This window comes from Saccopteryx leptura, chromosome 7, assembly GCF_036850995.1.
Source record: "Saccopteryx leptura isolate mSacLep1 chromosome 7, mSacLep1_pri_phased_curated, whole genome shotgun sequence".
Taxonomy (NCBI): domain Eukaryota; kingdom Metazoa; phylum Chordata; class Mammalia; order Chiroptera; family Emballonuridae; genus Saccopteryx; species Saccopteryx leptura.
Window position 1 is genome coordinate 87,169,287 of NC_089509.1, and position 22,505 is coordinate 87,191,791.

Below are 22,505 nucleotides of genomic sequence, written 5' to 3' on the forward strand. Positions count from 1 at the left end.
CCTTAACCAAGTCATTTTCACATAAATCAAAGCCCACCTTAATCACAGACTAATCAGCTTATATGTATCATTTTGAATCTTCATTCAGGACTGCCTTCGTTATCCTGAAGTTTCAGATGGATTCCTAAGTGCTCTAGAAGATTTCCCCGTCACTGTACCCCAGGGAGTCCAAAGGTACCAGGTCAGTGAGTCTGATTTAACGGAAACTTAGATACTAAGAGATAAACTGTAGCTGAGTGAACAAGCAGGCAGTTGAGAGTTGCGATTTTTAGTTCTGACTTTGCAGTTTTTGCCAGCACATTGGCCCTTTGTTTAGGCCAAGTCAGGGAGATACTGGATCTAAGATCAGGCTTGATTTACCTACCGCTAGGTGCACTCAGGGCTGAACCAACCCAGAACAGTTTGACATCTAATAGCCGATAGTCTCTTGAAACTAAAAAGCTGATGTTCTTTGGGCATATGATTGAAGAGCAACTGAGCCTAGTGTGGGGCAAGGACAGCATGGGAGAGTAGCAAGGTTCAGCCTTCAGACCTGATTGCAAATGTTTAATCTCAACAGCAAAACAAGAGCCCTGCAAGTAAGGAACCCACGCTCCTTGAAGGACAACTTAGAAAGCATCGATTATTATATATTTACTAGAGCACAACCCTTCCCCCAACCCCATCTCCACACACCACACACAGATCTTCCTTGAGAAGAGTTTCAGAGTAAACATCTTCTGCATTGCCTTATACTTCCAAGGATGTGTTTATGCCCCTGAAAGGGGCAGCCAGGGCACCTTAGTCTGGATCTGGACAGACCCCACTGCACTTGCTACCCCCCCCAACCCCTGGCCAGAGGTTCTGCTCAAGTAGATAAGTAGGCTTTGGCATGATTTTGGTCCTTCACCCTCAGGAATTATACCACGTTAGCCTTCATCATCACTTTATATGTGAACAGGTTGATTATTAGAAAGGTCAGTACACAGGACAGGAAGACCCTCTGAATTCCAGAAGAAAGGGGTACAGAAAAAAATTGCCAAAGGTAGAAGCTGGGGTACCCCTTCACCTATTTCACAAGTTTGCCAAAAATCTGGCCCTGTCTAAGGTGTTGCCACATAACTGAAATGACCAGTTACATTGTTAAATTGCCAGGCTCTTTATCCGACCCACTCAAGTGTTTGTTGCCCAAGGGTGACTGTTTTCTCAATTCTAGATCAGGGGTGTTGGTAATTGTCCAGGCCACTTCTGAAGACTGAACTTTCTCAGGATAACTCTTGTCTTCCTCTGTAGAGTGTGGATTCTCGCCAACCCCTCCAAGACCCAGTGGGGCGCCCTATAATGCACCTATCAGGTCTTAAACATGCCACAGGGGAAGCCACGTTTTGTGATGACATCCCTAAGGTGAATAAAGAACTTTTCATGGCTTTAGTGACCAGTACCAGAGCCCATGCAAAAATCAAGTAAGTAAATTAATAGCTTTCAAAAAGCCTTTTAAAAGCACACCTGGGGATTTCCTCAGAGGAATGTGCCCTTCTCCTGCAATGCCCTAAACCCAGATAACCAAATATGGAAAGAGTCAAGGTCACCAGCCCCAGGAGGAGGAAGGGAGAGTATCTGGAAATGAACACCGTGGAAAATAGAACAAAAATTATAGTTATGGGTCTCTTGCTTCCATTCTAACTTCACAGCACCTCATCTCCCTGCTGTAGGCTTAGGCAGGGCTCAAAGGAATAGCTCTAAGGAGAGCTAATATTAAGCTGGTGATAAATTACTGAAATACTTCATTACTGAATGATAAATGGCCTAAACTTCCTAAGGACGCCCCCCTTGCAACAGACACACTGGTCCTTCCAACAGTTCCCCTCCCAGCAGCTAATGTATTACCTCCAGGCCCAGCAAGGGTCCTCCTGGCCCCTGTTCTTATGGCAAGTCAGCTATGATCAGGGCCTAAGCTGGACCAGTTGTTACATATTTTGATTTTCAACCATGCTCTATCCCTCTTTCAAGTTTGAGGCCCTCAAAGCTTGCTGATTTCTACCTCTTAAATATTTCTCTTTTTTCAGATCAATTGATTCATGCAAAGTCCTTGAGCTACCCGGCGTGGTTGATGTGATAACTGCTGAGGACATTCCAGGCACCAATGGTGCTGAGGATGACAGACTGCTGGCTGTAGATAAGGTACAGACTATGCCTCTCCTGATGACTTGTGTAGATAATCACCGCGGGACCACCTGCAGCGGGCTTCCTGCATCTCTCGGTCTCTCGGGGTAGAAGTGCCAGCTTCTTTCTACCTTTAACATCTTTATTCAGGCAGATCTATCTACTCTTCTAGAGTCAGGAAATAACATAATAACAAGGAAAGTTATTCTGGAAAAACAAGTCCTGGTTTTCCTACTGTGAGCTCTTGAGTCAATTTATCCTCATCTGAAAAAAATTAAAATGCAGGAACTGACTTATATCAGGATAGAATAGAAAGCTCTAGAAAAGAAAGTAAAAAAAAAAAAAAAAAAAAAAAAAAAAAACCAGCCTCTCCCTGTTATTTACACTGAACTCCCTTGCTTCCTAGATCAACCCCTCCCCACTTTCCACTTAGCTCACACCCTCCGTTTTTAATAAAGTTGCTCTTGTCATCTTTGACCTTTGATCAATTCTATAATCATTCACTGAGTACTTGTGTCTGGAGCCAGACTACCTTGGTTCTTGTCCCAGCTCTGCCACTCACTAGCTGTGTGTGTCCTTGGGTGTCATCACCTGTAAAGTGGGAATAATCATAGCTCTCACCTCATTGTGTTGTTGTGAGATTTAAATAAGTCAATACACGTGAAGTGTTTGCAACAGTGCTCGGCACACAAAGGCTCTGAGAGTTAGCCGTTATTGCCACATCTCAGTGAGTCCCTCAAGACAGCTTCTCCTCCGGCCATGGAATGAATCACTGTTCTTTTGGTTGAACTCCAGATGAAGAAGTTGGCTGTCATTTAGAAATTGTATTATCTGCTCGGGCTGATGTAACAAAATACCACAGACTGAGTGCTTAAAATACAGAAATTTAGTTTCTCACAGTTCTGGAGGCTGAAAGTCCAAGATCAAGGTGTTGGCAGGTTTGTTTTTTCTGAGGCCTCTCTTCCTGGTTTGCAGATAGCCATCTTCTCCCTGCGTCCTCATTCGGCCTTTTTGACTGTGAGCCTCCTTGGTGTCTCTTCTTCTTATAAGGACGTCAGTCATTGTGGATTAGAGCTCCACCCTTATTACCTCATTTAACCTTCATTACCTCTTTAAAGGCTCTATCTCCAATACAGTCACATTAGGAGTTAGGCCTTCAACATATGAATGGGGGAGGGAGAACCATGTTCTGCAAAAAATGCTTTCCTTACCTTTAAACTCTAATACGACACCATGAAAGTGATATCTATGAACCTAACTTGACAGGACAGAGCAGATTTAGGTCACAACCAGTCTCCCAGCCATTCTGGAGTTTACATTCATTGACTAAAATGGCCAATAACATCTGTATTATTTATTTTTTATTTTTCCCAAAGTGAGAAGCAGGGAGGCAGACAGACTCCCACATGTGCCTGACGGGGTTACACCCAGCATGCCCACCAGGGGGTGATGCTCTGCCCATCTGGGGCGTTGCTCCACTGCAACTGGAGCCATTCTAGTGCCTCAGGCAGAGGCCATGGAGCCATCCTCAGCACCCGGGCCAACTTTTTGCTCCAATGGAGCCTGGCTGCAGGAAGGGAAGAGAGAGATAGAGAGAAAGGAGAGGGAAAAGAGTGGAGAAGCAGATGGGTGCTTCTCCTGTGTGCCCCGGCTGGGAATTGAACCCAGGACTTCCACATGCCAGGCCTATGCTCTACCATTGAGCCAGCCGGCCAGGGCCCACATCTATATTATTTAAATTAGTTTTTAATTTAAAAAAAATTTTAATGTTTTAGCGAACTCATGCAGTTGAATGTGACTTCAATGTGGTTATTATTGCTCAACAATAACAACTAAGACACCAGCCACTGGTAAGGTTGAACTAAGCCTACTCCGACCCAGAATTTTCTATCTGCTTTATGCATGTATTTCCACAGGTACTTTGCGTGGGCCAGATCGTCTGTGCTGTGGTTGCGGAGACAAAGGTACAGGCAAAGCATGCAATTGAAAAGATAAAGATCACCTATGAAGATCTGGAACCTGTAATCTTCACCATCGAGGTACAGCTATCTGGTCTCTCTCTTAAGGCTATAGAATTGAAAGCACTTTTATAAATATCTTAGTTTTGGGGCTGGTATTTTGTTTTTCTTTTTAAGTGAGAGGAGGGGAGACAGAGAGATAGACCCCCACAAGCATCCCACTGGGTCCACCTGGCAAGCTCCCTACTGGCAATACTCTGCCCACCTAGCTATTTTTAGCACCTGAGGCAGAGACTCCAGAGCCATTTTTAGAACCAGGGCCAACTTGCTCAAACAAATCAAGTCATGGCTGCAAAAGAGGAGGAGGAGGAGGAGGAGGAAGAGGAGGAGGAGGAGGAGGAGGAGGAGGAGGAGGAGGAGGAGGAGGAAAAGAGGAGGAGGAAAAGAGGAGGAGGAAAAGAGGAGGAGGAAAGAGAGAGAGAGAGAAAGAGAGAGAGAGAAAGTGGGAAGGGTGGAGAAGCAGATTATGTCTTCTCCTGTGTGCCCTGACCAGGAATCAAACCTGGGACATCCACATGCCAGGCAACACTTTACCACTAAGCAAATTGACCAGGGCTACTATAAAGACCTTAATGCAAGACTAATTCAGAGTTCTATTTTTTTTTGTCACTGGCTTGCTCTGAGAAACTCAGCTTTCTCTAAAAGTTATTACTTAAATTGAAATTAGCTTTGGCTCCAAAAAGCAGGAAATAATAATAATACAAATTTATTTTACATTCAAAAAGTCTAAAAGTGGTCACTCTTGGGCCCATATAGAATTCTGTGTATCAGGGATCTGGCTGTTTCTAGCTAGTTGCTCATCACTCATGGTTTCCTTTCACACTTTGGCCCATGATGGTGACTGAAGCTCTGGCCATTAAGTCCACATTCCGGATACCAGAGACAATGAGGTGATGACCAAGAGCATATCCCTCCCTTTAAGGACAGGCCCAGAAGTTGCACGTACCTACTTATGCCTCATTGGTCATGCTATGCCTAACAGCAAGGGTTGCTGGGAAATAATAGATTTTATTTCAAGTGGTCAGGTATCTACCAAAAATCAAGGAAAATAATGAGATTGAATATTGGGAACAATCATGTTTTTTAAATGGAGCTCAAAAGCAGTGGAACTTTCATGATAGAATTCCACAGAAATTTTCAGTCTCATTTGTAGGTCTGGATGGTGGAATGCAAATGAAATCTAAGTTAGAATAGAAAAGTCTGATGTGGACTGGAGTTTGCAGTTTCTAACTCAATGAAGGACAAGTTCAGAGTAATTAAATTGAGAATAGCTTACTTATCTGTGTACTTGTGACAGAAAATAACATTTTTTCAAAGTGAACAATTTGAACATTTTTTAAAATGTGTCTAAAAGGTACAATATGCTCAGTATTTAAACTGTTTCTTCATCTTTCTAAACTCTGATCTGAATTCCCATCTTGCCAAGTTTGCAAAAAGTCCAGGCCATTTTTCTTGGCTCTCTCTTCTTCCTAGGGTTGTATTGGGATCCTAATATGGGTTTTTCAATTTCTAATTCTAACCTCATTACCTCAAAGGGGAAATGACCCACCCATAGGACACACCCATGAAATATCCTGGGACTCAGAAGGGTTAGAGATCCAGAATTCCCTCAGACTAGGACTGTCTAGAGTCAGCAAAAAAATTCTTTTGTGCCTGTCCAGGCCGTGGCGCAGTGGATAGAGCATCAGACTGAGATGCAGAGGACCCAGGTTCAAGACCTTGAGGTTGCCAGCTTGAGCGCGGGCTCATCTGGTTTGAGCAAAGCTCACCAGGTTAGACCCAAGGTCGCTGGCTCCAGCAAGGGGTTACTTGGTCTGCTATAGCCCCATAGTCAAGGCACATATGAGAAAGCAATCAATGAACAACTAAGGTGTTACAACGAAAAACTGATGATTGATGCTTCTCATCTCTCTCCGTTCCTGTCTGTCTGTCCCTATCTATCCCTCCCTCTGACTCTGTAAAAAAAAAAATTATTTTGTAAATAAAAATAAGTAACAAAATAGTCATATATACCAATATTTATTCATCCATTCATTCAGTTATTAAATGACTATACATATGTAAGAGACAGGGTAGGGTAGTGGCTAAAAGCACAGATTCTAGACCAAACTGCCAGCTTTGAATGCTGATTGTACCAATTATTAACTGTGTGACCCTAAGCAAATTACTTAGTTTCTCTGTACCATGATTTCTTCATCTGTAAAATGGGGTTAATAATAATAATACTTACTTCATCAAGTTGTCCTAAAATTAAATGAATTAATTCATGTAGAATAGTACCTGGTTTATGGTTAATGCTCACTAAATATAGCTCTCTAAATATTATAATAAAATTATATTATTTTATGACACATTATAATATGGCAATTAACATACTTCCACATGGGCTAAGGTGACTTATTGAGATCTTGGTATAGCAGAAAATGAAAATTTGACTATATTGTTTATTTTCTGCAAAATGTTTCTGAAAACTAAACTTGGCTTGAAAGCTGCTTCCATCGCTTACCGGTATTTTCAGCATCACTTGGAGAAAGTTTTATAACTTCTCTAAACCCAGTTTCTTCATCTGGAAGATGGAGATCATGATAGAAATTACATAAGAATGCATGTAAATACACTGTATAGTGTACAGTGCTTGGCACAAAGCAAGCACTAAATAAATATTAGCTACTCTCACTATTCTCATTATCACCCTTAGCAAGAAAAGAAATGACTGGAAAGCTATTGGAGAGAAAGAATGCAGAGACAGGTGCCCTTCTGAAATATGGAAAATGACGTTGGTCTGAGGGTAAAGTGAGGAACAGCTGTCAGTAGGTTAATCCACAAAACCCCAAACAAGGTGGCTCCAGTCTTCATATGTGAGTTAGTTCATGTTATTATTAGAAAGAAAACAGAATAAAGAACTAGAAAAGCCCTGTGAGATATGCCAAATACTCAAAGAAATGAACAAACTTCCTACAGTGTCTATTGGGCCTGCCCAAAAATGCATTAGGACTTGGGTTTTCTCCTTCAACATGGCCTGTTCTTTCAGAGCCCAGAGTTAGAGGTTCTTGTACCTGAGGTACCTCAGTCTACCTATTTACCCATACTGCACTTGGACCTGTCACTTGTTCCCTGGAGACACTGAAAGAGAAATGAGTCATTACCATGCTGGACCATAATAGTGCCTCCAGATCTCAATTCTGAATGTTTCCCTAATCCTTGTTGGTTTCTTCTGCAATCTAGAAGACATTCTCCACCATCCTGCCTCTGCCGCAAGCCCACTACTCTTGGGCTTCCTTGTTTCCATGGCTTCTTTGATGTGTCCTAGTAGATGCCAACTTTGGGGAGTTTACTGACTTTTGATTAAGGGGGGGGACTGCTAGTGAAAGAAAAATACAAAGAATTGTCTTTGCGTTGTTTTCTGTCACTCAGGACGCCTTAAAACACAACTCATTCTTATGCCCTGAAAAAAAACTTGAACAAGGAAACGTTGAGGAGGCATTTGAGAAAGTGGATCAAATTGTTGAAGGTAAGAGACTCAAGATAGTTGATAGGATCTTTGCAGGATTCTATTCCAAAGCACACATTGAGAGCATGTGATTTCTCCCCAGAAAGACCACCTTCTAAAGCAGGGGTCGGGAACCTTTTTGGCTGAGAGAGCCATGAATGCCACATTTTAAAATGTAATTCTGTGAGAGCCATACAACGACTCATGTACGTTATGCATTTTCCAATAAAAATTTAGTGTTGTCCCAGAGGACAGCTGTGATTGGCTCCAGCTGTAGGAAATGAATGGATTGTAATACATGAGAATGTTTTATATTTTTAACATTATTTTTTAATTAAAGATTTGTCTGCAAGCCAGGTGCAGCCATCAAAAGAGCTACATCTAGCTCGCGAGCCATAGGTTCCTGACCCCTGTTCTAAAGTCTTGGTACTTTGCCAAATTTTTCTTAGATCTCTTCTTTCCAAATTGGGGGGGGAGGGGCTTTTGAGGGTGGGAGGTAAGGAACAACAGAATAAATGGAAGAAAAACTTCTAAGATTTTTGATGAGTTAAGGGAAGAGCGAGGAATAGAACCAGCCACTTTCAACTTGTTATCCAGAACTATAGTCTCTGAAACAGATTGTCAGTTGCCAGAGATAGATCATACAAATGCCTGATCTATCTACTCTTCGGTCGGGACAAATCCAGGCCAGCCAGTTCACATCTTGCCTGCTTTCGAATTCTCCAACATGGCAATTTCTAACCAGCACACACCTTCAGAAATTTCCCTGTTCTTGCACTTAACAGGAGAGGTCCATGTTGGAGGACAGGAACATTTTTACATGGAAACACAAAGAGTGCTTGTTATTCCAAAGACAGAGGACAAAGAGCTGGACATTTATGTGTCAACACAGGATCCAACCCACGTGCAGGTGAGGTCCAAGACCACCCCCACCTCTGTCACTTCCTAACTCTATCATGGCCTTTAATCCCCACAGGCTCATCTCTGGCAGGCATTTTGCTTAGAATACAAGTATGGGACATCAGTAGAGAGCCAAGACCGCAGATCCCTTTTGTTCTTTTCTGGTTTTGTGAAGTCAATAAAAGGACAGCCACAGTCACTTTAAGATTTAGAGAGTACACTCTGGACATAGATAAAAATAAAGTGGTTACCAGAAGGAGGAGGCTAAGAGAGGGTAGTAAAGAAGGACAAATATACTGTGACAGAAAATAATTTGACGTTAGGTGATGAGCACACAACACTATCAGCAGTTCAAATGCTATACAGATGTTTACCTGAAACCTGTGTACTCTAATTGATCAATGTTACCCCATTAAATTTAATTTGTAAATAAAAAAAGATTGAGAGAGTATATTCACTTAGAATATGCTTAAATGAACCCTGTGATTGGATGAAAACACTAAGTTATGTCTGTATTTGCTTTTTCTCTGAAATAGTTATTATAGTTAACCTTTGAAGTAAACACCTCAGTTTAAAGTACAGTTTCATTCCCCCAGTCACAGAGTGCTCTATAATATATAATAATATATTATATATATATATTATATATATAATAACATATATATTATTCTTCAATAGGTGATCAGGATTTTTTGTTTCTCACCTTGTAGGGATGTTATGTCTAGGCATTTGTCTAGGATTTCAGCTTCTAATAGAAATCAAGGACTCTGACAGTTTCTCTTCTGAAAAATGCCATTTTTCTGCTGGAAAGGATGTTCTGTGACAATGAGTCATGTTTATGAACTCAATAGGCCTCCACAAGACACATTCAGACTATGTTGGTCTTTTTTTGTTTGTTTGTTTTACTAACAGTAGATGTGGGTGACTTTAGCTGTGATGCTATGTTAGAACAGGAAACCAAAATGTTCTTTGCCATTTCACTCTTGTAAAACTTTCCTAATATCTAACTTTTACAGAAAACAGTGTCTTCCACTTTGAACATCCCAGTCAACAGGATTACCTGTCATGTAAAACGAGTGGGTGGAGGTTTTGGCGGGAAAATGGGAAGACCCGCTATATTTGGGGCTATTGCAGCTGTGGGCGCTATCAAGTAAGTGCCCTTAGGGCTACAGATGGGTGGGAAATGTCAGAACTGAGGGCAGTTCAGTGGCCTGAGAAGTCACTTGGCCTGTTTTGGGGCAACTAGGCCTCCTGTCTCTTTTTCTTTTAAATTCTAGATATAATACCTACCCTCCTAGAGTAATTAGAAAAGTTATATGCAGATAGGATTTTGAATATACTAATTTCCTATGAAAAGAAAAAGTGGTATTATTCGTTGAACACCTCCAGAGACGGAGCTGCCCTGTCCCTGAGTTTCAGATAAGGTGACCCATTTGGAGGCGGGGCAAGCCCAAGTGGAGTGCCAAGTGGGAGAATGCTCCCCCACTTTTCCTTCCTACTCTCAGCTGAAGAAAGGTTGGAGTGAAGAAAGAAAGTCCCCTGCCTTCTACCTCCCTGCACCTGGGAAGGGCTGGCTTTTCAATGTGCGTGCAATGGATAGAATGGATGGATAACATCTACAAAAGAGAGCTCCCAGGCTAACCTCAACGGAAGGCTCGCTCCTTCACTGTTCAAGTTGTGCATGGTGCTGGCTTTGCTGTTCCTTGTTCATTTTCTCTCTTTCTCTAGCTCTCTTTCTCTCTTTCTTTCTTTCTTTCTCCTTCTTTTTCTGTACTTTGTCAGAGTCCCAATCAGTCTCTTAACAGCTAACATCCTGCCTCCTTTAGCAACTTCTGTCTAGTTCAGAGCTAAGTCCCAAGACACTCAGATATGTGTCTCTTTCCACACTTATATATGTCTCCTTCTGCAATGAGAGGTAGGAAAATGCAGGATCTGAATATCGCCTACAATTCTTTTCGTAATGAACCCTTCTCTATTCACATCCACCAAGGACCCAGGAAGGGAGAATCAGTTCATTGTATTCCCATCAGGCTTCATGCCCTTAAGACTTCTCAAGCATAACTGCACTTCAGAATCATCTCAGAAGTATTCAAATCTAGTTGCTTGGGATGCCCCTACCCCCGCATACTGACCCAGCCATCATTATATTTTAAAACTTCCCAGTGGTTCTACTGTTCAGTCAAATGTGAGAAACAGCATCTTAAGCCACACTGTACCTTAGCACACACCTGCCTTGTGTTAAGTGGTCCCCAGAACAGTGCTCCCAAAAAGCTGATCATAAGAGTCTCCTGGGCACATAGAAATTCCTGCTTCCCCATTCCAGACCAACTGATTTAAAATCATCAAGAAATGAACCCAGAAACTGAACTTAACTGATGCCCAGGTGGTCCTCACCATTAAAGAAGACAAAGAAATTCTGTTAGAATCACAGTTTTCAACATATACTTGAAGACTCCATCAAAATCGCCGAGGAAAATGCAGATTCTGGGGCTTCTCCCTAACCCATTAAATCAGAGTCCTAGTGCGAAGGCTGAGGAATCTGCATTTTCACCAGCACTCCACAGGACTCTTCCGCACTCCAAATCCTGGGACCTGTGCCCCTGAGATACAGAAAGGCCGAGGCTCCTAGCTACCCAGAGGTCTGACTTTGCCAACATCATAGTAGTCACGGGTGAAAATAGAGAGCCAAACCCAGACATCCTAAGACGACTGTTGGCCTTTTTTTGCAGTTGTGTTAGGTTTTTCATTTATCTGTTCACACTCTTTCTCCTTTGTTACTAGTGGTGGGGATATGCAAAAATGGCTGGATATGGATGATCGTCAGAATTAAAACCATACAACACCAGTTAACTAGCATGTGAATTAACCACTTTAGCTAGATCTGAATTATAGGTCACAGAGACGATAGTAATTTAGTCATATATTAATTCAATAAATAGATATGGAATGGATGGGTGCTTAAATAAACGGTTAAATAAAATGAGTGGGAGGGTGAATGGGGGATAGATGGCTAGAAAGGTAGATAGATGGGTAGTAGGTAGATAGTTAAATGAGGGAATGAATAAATAGGTGGGTGGATACTAGGTGAGTAGATGAATGGATGGGTGAGTGGATGGGATGGAGAATTTGAGTAAGATTTGTTTTTTTTTTAGAACTGGTCACCCCATTCGTCTTGTTCTTGATCGTGAAGATGACATGTTAATAACCGGAGGAAGACACCCATTTTTTGGAAAATATAAAGTGAGTGAATGTTAAATATGAAATTATCAAATATTTCATTTTATTTAAATGGTTTTATGTTTTATTATTTTGATTTTGCTGAATCCTGAAAACAATAATCTTTGCATCTAAAATATTAAATGAAGACGCTGTGTATTTGAATACTCAACATTTTATGAGGAACTTTTAATCTAGTATAGAATTATGAAGATGAATAATAAAGAAACAGGATAAAAAACACTATTGCATGAATAAAGATTTACACTAGTTGTTCCTCAATGACAAAAACCTGCCTGACCAGGCGGTGGCGCAGTGGATAGAGCCTCGAACTGGGATGCGGAAGGACCCAGGTTCAAGACCCCGCGGTCGCCAGCTTGAGTGCGGGCTCATCTGGTTTGAGCAAAGCTCACCAGCTTGGACCCAAGGTCGCTGGCTCAAGCAAGGGGTTACTCAGTCTGCTGAAGGCCCGCAGTCAAGGCACATATGAGAAAGCAGTCAATGAACAACTAAGGTGTCGCAACGAAAAACTGATGATTGATGCTTCTCATCTCTCTCTGTTTCTGTCTGTCTGTCCCTATCTGTCCCTCTCTCTGACTCTCTCTCTCTGTCCTTGTAAAAAAACAAAAAAAAACAAAAAAAAAAAACCTGAAAGAAGCTACAAATATTGTTATACCAAAACTTCGCTTTACAAGTGTTTCCATTTAGTGATTATGAAAACGTCGCAAAAATTCTTTGCAGCCTCACCAGGCAGTGGTGCAGTGAATAGACTGTCCTCCTGGACTTAAGTTTGAAATCCTGGGGTCTCTAGCTTGAGCGTAGAATCATAGACATGACCCCATGGTCACTAGCTTGAGCCCAAAGGTCACCGGCTTGAAGCCCAAGGTCACTGGCTTGAGTCCAAAGTCACTGGCTTGAGCAAGGAAGGGGTCACTCACTCCACTGAAGCCCCCTGGTTAAGGCACACATGAGAAAGCAATCAATGAACAACTAAGGTGCCACAACTATGAGTTGATGCTTCTCATCTCTCTCCCTTCCTGTCTGTCTGTCCCTGTCTTCTCTCACTTGCTAAAAAAAAAAAAAATTACTTGCAAATGGAAAAATTAATCTGCTAACAAGTAGTTTTAAATTGTTTTAAACTACATTAATTGTGTTTTTATGCAACTATTGCATAACACTATTAAAAGATACTTGTTAACAACAATACTACTTTACAAATTTGTGACTGAGATCATAGGATAGTTGTAACATAATGTTCTTATCAAATACGCTTTATTTGGGAATTGCTTATAGTGAACATACAGCTGAATCTTCTATCTAATTTTGTCATTGCCTTAGGTTGCTGAATTGTCGCATTCTCTGGGTTAATAAAGTCACGACTTCCCACACCACAGCACAATTTTATTTCTTCCATTGGCATTAGTAATTCTTATTTTTCTTTATTTTTTAATATTTTTATAATTAAAAAGAAATGAACCATAGTTGGCAATTAAACTTTGTATTTGCCTTCAGATGCACAGGAATTAATACAGGTAGTGTTAGCTTCTAGTACCAAGAGCACTGCAGAGCACATTCTGGGATTGTGGCAGTTAGTAATTATGGTGGTTAGTTGAGTTTTTTGGTTTAGGCCTAGATTATAAATCCTGATTTACTTATATTACGGTTATGAGACTGCTTTAGTATTAGTACTTCTTAAGAAGATTCTAGACTATAAGTATTTTTATAATTCTAGTAATATAAAATATAATTCAAAAGAGGGAAATAATCAGACTTTTTTTAAAATTAATTTTATTTATTTATTTATTTATTTATTTATTTATTTTTGTATTTTTCTGAAGTTAGAAACGGGGAGGCAGTCAGACAGACTCCCGCATGCGCCTGACCGGGATCCACCCGGCACGCCCACCAAGGGGCGATGCTCTGCCCATTTGGGGCATTGCTCTGTTGCAACCAGAGCCATTCTAGCGCCTGAGGCATAGGCCATGGAGCCATCCTCAGTGCCCAGGCCAGCTTTTTGCTCCAATGGAGCCTTGGCTGCGGGAGGGGAAGAGAGAGACAGAGAGGAAGGAGAGGGGGAGGGGTGGAGAAGCAGATGGGCGCTTCTCCTGTGTGCCCTGGCCGGAAATTGAACCTGGGACTCCTGCAAGCCAGGCCGACGCTCTACCACTGAGCCAACCAGCCATGGCCCATTTTTTTTATTTTTAATGAAATATAACAATATGTGTGTATACATGTGTGTATATATCCCCATTCAAACTTAGCTAACAAAGTTTTGCTTGTTTATTTAGAACTATTTGTAAATTAGTATAATAGGTATTTATGTGTGACAGGTTCTTACAAAATTCTTTAAAAGTTTTCAGACAACTTAAGAATTCTCACTGCTAGCTTTATTTAGCAATGCTTTCTTTATGAAAAGTTAAAAGTAAACTTCAACCTAGCTTTTCTCAAAATTACCATAAATTCTGAATTTTTGGATTATCCCACATGTCCTAACTGCTCTGGGTTACTATCCAACCTTTCTATGGAGTAGATGGTAATAGCCATAGAGTTGTCTGGTTTCATCTATTGTATTTATCCCCATTTTCAGGACAAAAGGACCAGAGCCGATCCTTTTTTGGTAGAAGTACAACAGGGACTGGGGATTTTTCTTTTCAATCCGGGCTCTACAGCCAAACTGGACTAGGTGCTGGGAAGGGAGTGGTAACTTCCGAAAAATCCCAGGGGCCTCTGTGAGTCCCAGTACGGACAGCAGCACTAGATCACATTTATGTCCATAATCAATTACAAAGCACTGCCCAGCTCAGTACAACGAGAGCCGTCAATCACTCCAGGGTCCATTTCCGACCTCAGCTTCCGAAGCTTTCCTGTAACAAAATGCACTGTGATTCATTCCAATGCACTTTGGAATTTCAGAGACTTTTCTACAAGGGGAAGCCACAGTCTAAATTAGAAGGAATACCAAAAAAGTAAAAGAGAATCTTCTAAGAATAAAGAAGAAGAGGGTAGTAATTACATGTCTAGAGATAAGCAGGGACTTTAGAATTTCATACTAACTGTGAAGCCAGAAAATTACACATTGAAAGGAAAGGGCTCAGCAAAATTCAGGTCCGAGGAGGCCTGTGTCAGCCAAGTGCTGAGAAACAAGGGAACAGCCACATCTGGGACCCCACTGAGAAACGGGAGCGGTGTCTGACTGCAGTCCTGCCCAGTAGCGGAACTAGGCTGTGGTTCCAATTTGGCGTGTAAATTTTCTTTTAATTTTTTTAAATTTATTCATTTTAGAGAGGAAGGAGAGGGGGGGAGGAGCAGGAAGCATCAACTGCTATATGTGCCTTGACCGGGCAATCCCAGGGTTTAGAACCAGCGACCTCAGCATTCCAGGTTGATGCTTTATCCACTGCGCCGCCACAGGTCAGGCCTTGGCAGGTAAATTTTAAACATAAAATGTCCATCATTTGATGACAGGTGGGATTCATGAACGACGGGCGAATCAAAGCTCTGGACGTTGAGTGTTTCATCAACGGAGGGTGCACACTGGATGACTCAGAGCAGGTACGTGCATCAGACACCAGTGTTCTGGATTGTGAGAGAATGCAGAATTTCTGAATGAGTTTTTACGGAGCATGCTTTCTCAAGAACGTAACAAGTTCCACAGCAGCTTGACTCTGTGTGCTTGACTTTTAGCAAAAAGAAAGAACTGTTTTCCACTATATATATATGAATATCTTCTATTCCTTTAGGTAGCAGAATTTCTCTTACTAAAGCTGGAAAATGCGTATAAAATCCGAAACCGCAGGTTCCGGAGCCGTGCGTGTATGACCAATTTACCATCCAATACAGCCTTTCGTGGATTTGGCTTCCCGCAAGGAGGCCTGCTGGCAGAATCTTGCATCACAGCTGTGGCAGCCAAATGTGGCCTTCTTCCAGAAAAGGTAAGGTTGCAATCAAGGTCACAACCAAGACTGCTGAAGAATCAGACAAGGTGGGGGACCAGCTACCCAGGGAAATACCCTAGAGCAGTGATTTTCAACTGGTGTGCCGCAAGAATTTTTAACACATGCAGTACCTGACCGTTTAGTCAGGAGCACTGACCTCTTTTCCCTTACAGTGTCAAATAAAAAATGACAACAGCCTGTACTCTGAGTGTTCTAGAGTGAAAACCATATGCAAATGACCTAACAATCTAACGCCTTCTGATTCAGAATTCATGCGAAGCCGCATACTATAGTGTAGAGCGAATCACAGCAGGGTGTATTCGCCTTGTAGGAGGATGGCCCAGGGGGCAGGGGGTTCATATCTAGGCCAAAAGAAACTGTGCAAAACTTCTTGCTTTTTCTGTTCCAGTGATCAAATGACTGAGGCCACCAACAGAGAGCTAATGTTGTTGGAGATGGGCTAGAACAGCCCGATCCCAGGGTTTCAGCAGTTGCCTAGTGTTAACAAGGAGCAGAGCAGGGACGTGTGGAGGGCCAGCTGAGACTTCTGCTGGGCTGTTGCTCAGGGTGGGGGAAAAGACACCCTCGTTGGGCCCTGCTCTGTCAGGAAGCCTGACTTCAAGCAAACCTGGGTGGGGCCAGAGGCCTCTGTGTTGATCTCTACAATAAATGGAGAAGACGGAAAAAAAAAAAAAAAAAAAAAAAAAGACAACAGCCAACCCAACAATAACTGTCTGGTGTGAATGAATCAAAATTATACTGATTTTTTGTCAGATCAGCAAAAACTATATTTTTTGGTGTGCCGCAGAATTTTAGTAATTAGTATGTGTGTGCCATGAGATAAAAAAAGGCTGAAAATCACTGCCCTAAAAGAACCACTTAAAGTAGCCCTGGTTCAGAATTCAAAATATATCCCGTTCTGCCTAAAACAATTTGTTTCCCTCCCCTTTATCCTCCAACCTTCTTGTGCAAAGATTTTTTTCCTTCTTTTTTTAATTTGTACAAATTACTTTTTAAAATTCAAACCCTGCTGAAGTGATTAAAGTAAAAAGTGAACATCCTTTTTTATCCCCTCATCCCTATTGGTTAAGGGTAACACTTGTTAACAGTCCTATATTAATTGTTCTAACCCTTTTTCTCTGGGTATGCACCCAACTATGTCTACACACACATACATAATCATTGTCATATGTTCATATGGATGAGCAAATATACAGTTATTTACCAAAAAATGGGGCCATAATAAATACCTTAGTCTGCACGTTAGTTTTTCTACTTGCCAATAGCCTTGGCCATCTCCCTGTGGCAACAGAATAATCTCCTTTCTTCTTTTCCATGACTGAATATAGTACTACGTGATACGGATGTACTGTGATTTATTTACTCATTCCACTATTGGTGCACATTCAGGTTGTTATTTATATTTGGCTGTTAAAAAATGTTACAGTAGCCTGACCTATGGTGGCGCAGTGGGATAAAGCATCGACCTGGAACACTGAGGTTGCCGGTTCGAAACCTTGGGCTTGCCTGGTCAAGGCACATATGGGAGTTGATGCTTCCTGCTCCTCCCCTTTCTCTCTCTCTCTCTCTCTCCCCTCTCTCTAAAAATCAATAAATAAAATATTTTAAAAAATGTTACAGTAAACATCTTGGTACAGATGAACCAAAAGTATAGCTTTTCCCTCTTATGTATAGGGTAAATTTATAGACATGACATTGCTAGCGTACTTGAAAACTTTTGAGAGATATTGCTAAAAGAATGCCCTCCAAAAATATTATTTTGTGTGATACCCTAAAAGGTGCACAGTATGTGCAATGGGCCAGGCCAGAGGGGGCAACCACTGGCACTTCAGGTCATGTTGACAACACTTTCTGCTCCTCATGTATTCCAATCCGAACCCAGCCTAGTTTTTACATTTCTATCCTGTTTCCTCAATATAGACCCTCTGCTCCAGCAAGGGCTCTCTGTGTATTGTCCTTTGAACTTCTCTGTCCCTAAATTCAACACTGAGGACTACCAGGTTTATAATTTGTGGTTGTCAGGGTGCTTCCTACACAAAAGAGAACACCTAAATATAAAACAAGGAAGACAATAGTTATCCTAAGCGAAGTCACATCAACTATTCTATGGGGACAAAGGAGGAAGGCATCACATTGGTTTGGCAGGAGGGAAGTCAGGAAGAACTTTCTGGAGAAGATGGCACTTGAGATAGGCCTTGAAGCATGATAGGCACAGATAATGGAAAGGTAATGAGGCAAGTGGAACAGCTTGAACAAAGGAGAGGCAACCTCTTTGTGGCTCAGTTTCCTTATCTACAAAATGAAGACAATAGGACTCACTTCACAGAGTTCATGCAAGAATCAAATGGTTTAGCATTTGTTAAAATGCTTGTTTTTTTTTTAATGGGATAGTTATTCCATTGTTGCCATTGATACTAATTATCTTGTTATTAGAGTGAGATGGATATTATGAAAAGCTCCTGAGGTATCTCAGTGGGTTCTCCTTCTTGATCATATTTCGGGCATCCCATGACAGGACTTACTCATATTCAGATACGTTTTCAAAAAGATTTGACCTGTTGACATTATCTGAGCCAAACTGATGACATATGCCAGGCAGCAAGATCTCGAAAACTCTGGGGAATAAGTTTGGCAGCTTCTTTTATGCATTTGAGGTTAAGAAGGGAATGTGAGGAACATTACGTGGAGGTGGGAGAAAGCAAGACTGTGACTGTGTTACAGGGTAGTTAAGACTATACATTCTCTTGAGGGTGGTTACAGCTTACTTCAAAGGTGTGTTAACTTAGATCAGGGGTCCCCAAACTACAGCCTGCAGGCCGCATGCAGCCCCCTGAGGCCATTTATCCGGCCCCTGCCGCACTTCCAGAAGGGGCACCTCTTTCACTGGTGGTCAGTGAGAGCATCCTGTGCTCCTGGAGTACTGTATGTGGTGGCACCGCAAAGCGAGGCATCGCTCACATACAGTACTACTTCCGGTGACGTGGGACACACGCATAATGGCTCTGGAAGCACGTCATATCACTTGTTACGGCTAGCAGTGACAAATATGGAACTGGACATTGACCATCTCATTAGCCAAAAGCAGGCCTATAGTTCCCATTGAAATACTGGTCCGTTTGTTGATTTAAATTTACTTGTTCTTTATTTTAAATATTGTATTTGTTCCCATTTTGTTTTTTTACTTTACAATAAGATATGTGCAGTGTGCATAGGGATTTGTTCATAGTTTTTTTTATAGTCCGGCCCTCCAACAGTCTGAGGGACAGTGAACTGGCCCCTGTGTAAAAAGTTTGGGGACCCCTGACTTAGATGCACAGAAACAATGGAGAGGGCTTGCTTAAGGTAAAGATAAACCTTTTAGTAAAAATGTATATGCCTGGGGGCACGATTTGTGATCGGATCACCCTGTGAGGTTACTTCCCATAGCACCTCTTTTCTCACCCACCAGCACACATTGCAAAGGCAATTGGAAGGCTGAGAGACCTGCTCTTTGTCATTAGCTGCTGGGCTATTTCTCTCACAGAACAAATCTTCAGTTACTACACTGCTCACAAAAATTAGAGGGTATTCAAAATAAATATGAAGCACTAAAATATCCCCTAATTTTTGTGAGCAGTATATATATACTAAACCCTTGTTTTTCTGCCCTATCTCTGAACCTTGTAAGATAAAGAGAAAAATCTGTCTCACTGGGCTCCTTCATCCCACTGTCCTTCACAGACCAGTCACTACCTTCCACGTTCAGGAGGGAGAGCCCCTGACTGGTGCTGTGAAGAAGGGGAAGAGTTAAGAAATAATATCCATTATTTCTGCAAACGCACACGCTGTTGAAAGAAAGAAGGAGGGCCCTGCCTTCTCCCCCCACTCCCAAAGTTTGTGTGGAGGCTTTTCAAGTCTCTATTTTGCAGTCGTTTTCTGTCTTACCATAACTATTGACTCAATTTTCCACCCATTTCAGGTTAGGGAGAAAAACATGTACAAAACTGTTGATAAAACCATCTACAAACAAACATTCAACCCTGAGACCCTGATAAGATGTTGGAACGAATGTCTGGACAACTCTTCTTTTCACAGCAGGAGAATGCAAGTGGAAGAGTTTAATAAGAAGAATTATTGGAAGAAGAAAGGCATTGCTATTATCCCCATGAAGTTTTCAGTCGGCTATGTTGAAACAAGCTTTCATCAGGTAAGGTCCTATACGTTGTAAATAATCAACATGTCAGACACTCTCCTGGCCCAGTCAGCTTGTGTTGACTTTGGAAGAGTGTCACTTTTTCCGGGGCACTGAGTCACCCCCTCCCCTGTCCAAGCCCCTGGGAGAAATGTGCAGAACTCTCCTGAGCAGCACCCATTGGCAAGCATTTTCAACACAGTGCAGTAGGAAAATGCCTCAGTGGCAGAAAGCAGCATCAGCAACATAAGACCTGCAGCTGCATAACAAGATGGAGCATTGCCCACCCCACTGAACCCCTATTCCAAAAGGGAGCAGGAGCCCACAAGGCCTGTAGTTCTGTGCCTTCTGAGTTGAAGGGTCCCAGGGCTTGAGCAGGAATGGAGCTGTCACTGATCTATGTCCCAGACCCCACAACACTCTTTGGTGCACCCTAAGTCTTAGACAGAGAAGTCATTCCATGTTACCCTGACCGGCTATTTGCTTCAAGCCACCTCTTCCAAGAATCTAAGTCCGTTCCAATGGGAAAATGAAAGTGGGGGCCCAAAAATTCTCCCAGGTAGGTTTTCAAATGGAAGAGGCAAGTCATTCAGAGACTCTCTCCAGAAGGGAGGAGGAACAGCAGCGTGGAGATGAGTCCATGAAATAGCCCAAGGACTGGTATTGTTATAAAGTAGTGTAGTCCGTGGGTTACATAGAGACACCAAGGCAGGTTACAGAAAAATTTTAGGAGGAGCTTTTATTAATAATAATATTAAGCCAACAAGGCATACACGGGGTATAGCTCACCCAAATCATGCAGCCCAGATCATAGCTCTGAGGCTGGTTATATAGACATGATCACATACTGGTTGGGGGAAAAGGAGGGGGAGCAAAGGTAGTAAAGTCATTTACTGATAAGCTTACAACATTTATCTATAGGATCTATTAAAAGGAAAAACATTCCACCTGACCTGTGGTGGTGCAGTGAATAAAGCGTCGACCTAGAAATGCTGAGGTCGCCGGTTCAAAACCCTGGGCTTGACTGGTCAAGGCACATATGGGAGTTGATGCTTCCAGCTCCTCCCCCCTTCTCTCTCTCTGTCTCTCCCTCTCCTCTGTAAAATGAATAAATAAAAAAATAAAAAATTAAAAAAATTAAAAAAAAAAATTCCTACACATCAAGACCACAAGATAACACAGTAAAGAAAAATATTTTTATGTATCAACACAGTAGTGTTAAATGTTTTACATATCAAAGACTTTCCCACATTTTCTAGGGTCCACCACCTATCCCTGTCACCAAAATAGTGAGAAATGAAATGGTTAGTTTAGGATAAGGAGAGAAGCTAAATGAAATTACCTTTGCTTATTAGGAAACCTTGCTTAGTTTATAAGTTTTATACATATTTAGAATTTCCAAAGGGATGATTATTAGAAAGCATATAAAATGTTACAGAATACAGGTTTTTCAAGCAAGGGGAGTGGGCTTGTGATCCCTTTGTCTAGAGGTATATGTCACCCTCATGACTCCAGGAGGGGAGGAAGAGTTATAGGAATTTTTAATTAAAATATATAAGCATTATCTCCTTAAAAACCTAAAGGCTTTTAAGATGGGAGAAGAGGAAGGGGTTTTCAGATAAGTTCTACCTTCTTTGCTCTGTCTAGCACATGGTGTCAGTCCTTCCAGAGAACTCTAGTAGTTAAACTATGATTAACTACTAACTAACTTTTTGCCCCTTTAATCTCTTTCTCTTGGGTTTTTTTTTTTTTTTTCTCCTCAGAAAGGAGGGGTAAGGGAGGCCTGGCTCTTCTTTTTGAAAAATTATAAGGTGTTTCATCTCAAGAAGCAGCTGATGCAGAGGGTACAGAGTCTGTTGCAGGCCTCTCTACCTTCTTAAAGATTTGTTCCAGGCTAGTCTGGAAGGTTGGTAACTTCTTCTCTTTAAAAATCTACCAATAGCATTGCAAGGCATCCATAACAGCTCTGTAGACCTTACTGAATCTCTCATCACTGGGTCCTCAGCTCGAATTTTTGCCAACCCCTCCTCTACCATAGTAAAAAACCTTCTGACAAACCCTTGGTAGTAAATCTTTTTGGGTTCTGGGGTTTCTACCTCTTCTGATCTCTTTATTATGGCTAATTTCACTTCCATCGTGATGGCTTTCCTCTTCTTTGAAGCACTACCATCTGAAGACTCATTCATTTAGGAGCCATGATAAGGGCCCAAAAGTCACCAAACAAAGTAACACAAATGAAATACTTGCACTTTTAACGGTCCAAAATGGCGTAGGTAAGCGTACTGGGGGACGCCAACTTCCTCACTCACATGACATGTTACTGCGTATTCTTCCGCCACGCACAGCCAAACTAGTTCAGCCAGCTAGTCTGTAAGTACGACGCAGGCGGTGTAAGCCAAAACACTCACGTTTCAATTGTTTTTTATTTTTATGGGAGTGAGCATCGTAAACCCGAGACATCATGTGTCGAGACTGTCGTAACCTGAGGACCGCCTGTACTTATTTTTTTTTTATTAGACCACAGCTCCCCTCACCTTTAGGGCTGTCCCTCACCTAAACCACAGTCTACTTTCTGTCAACTGTCCATCTCACCACAAAAAACTTCTTTGACT

At 41.8% G+C, this 22,505-nt stretch overlaps 1 protein-coding gene across 2 annotated transcripts in view; it reads left to right on the plus strand.

The window, feature by feature from the left end:
- Positions 1 to 22,505, plus strand: part of LOC136378840 (aldehyde oxidase 2) — a 94,445-nt gene that overhangs the window by 36,670 nt on the left and 35,270 nt on the right. For both annotated transcript variants that reach the window (XM_066346116.1, XM_066346117.1), the window contains exons 16-26: positions 89 to 181; positions 1,273 to 1,442; positions 2,046 to 2,160; positions 4,059 to 4,181; positions 7,575 to 7,671; positions 8,436 to 8,560; positions 9,567 to 9,700; positions 11,703 to 11,790; positions 15,232 to 15,318; positions 15,507 to 15,698; positions 19,681 to 19,908. In XM_066346116.1, the coding sequence (XP_066202213.1) occupies positions 89 to 181; positions 1,273 to 1,442; positions 2,046 to 2,160; positions 4,059 to 4,181; positions 7,575 to 7,671; positions 8,436 to 8,560; positions 9,567 to 9,700; positions 11,703 to 11,790; positions 15,232 to 15,318; positions 15,507 to 15,698; positions 19,681 to 19,908 (1,452 nt within the window). The remainder of the gene's footprint in view (positions 1 to 88; positions 182 to 1,272; positions 1,443 to 2,045; positions 2,161 to 4,058; positions 4,182 to 7,574; positions 7,672 to 8,435; positions 8,561 to 9,566; positions 9,701 to 11,702; positions 11,791 to 15,231; positions 15,319 to 15,506; positions 15,699 to 19,680; positions 19,909 to 22,505) is intronic.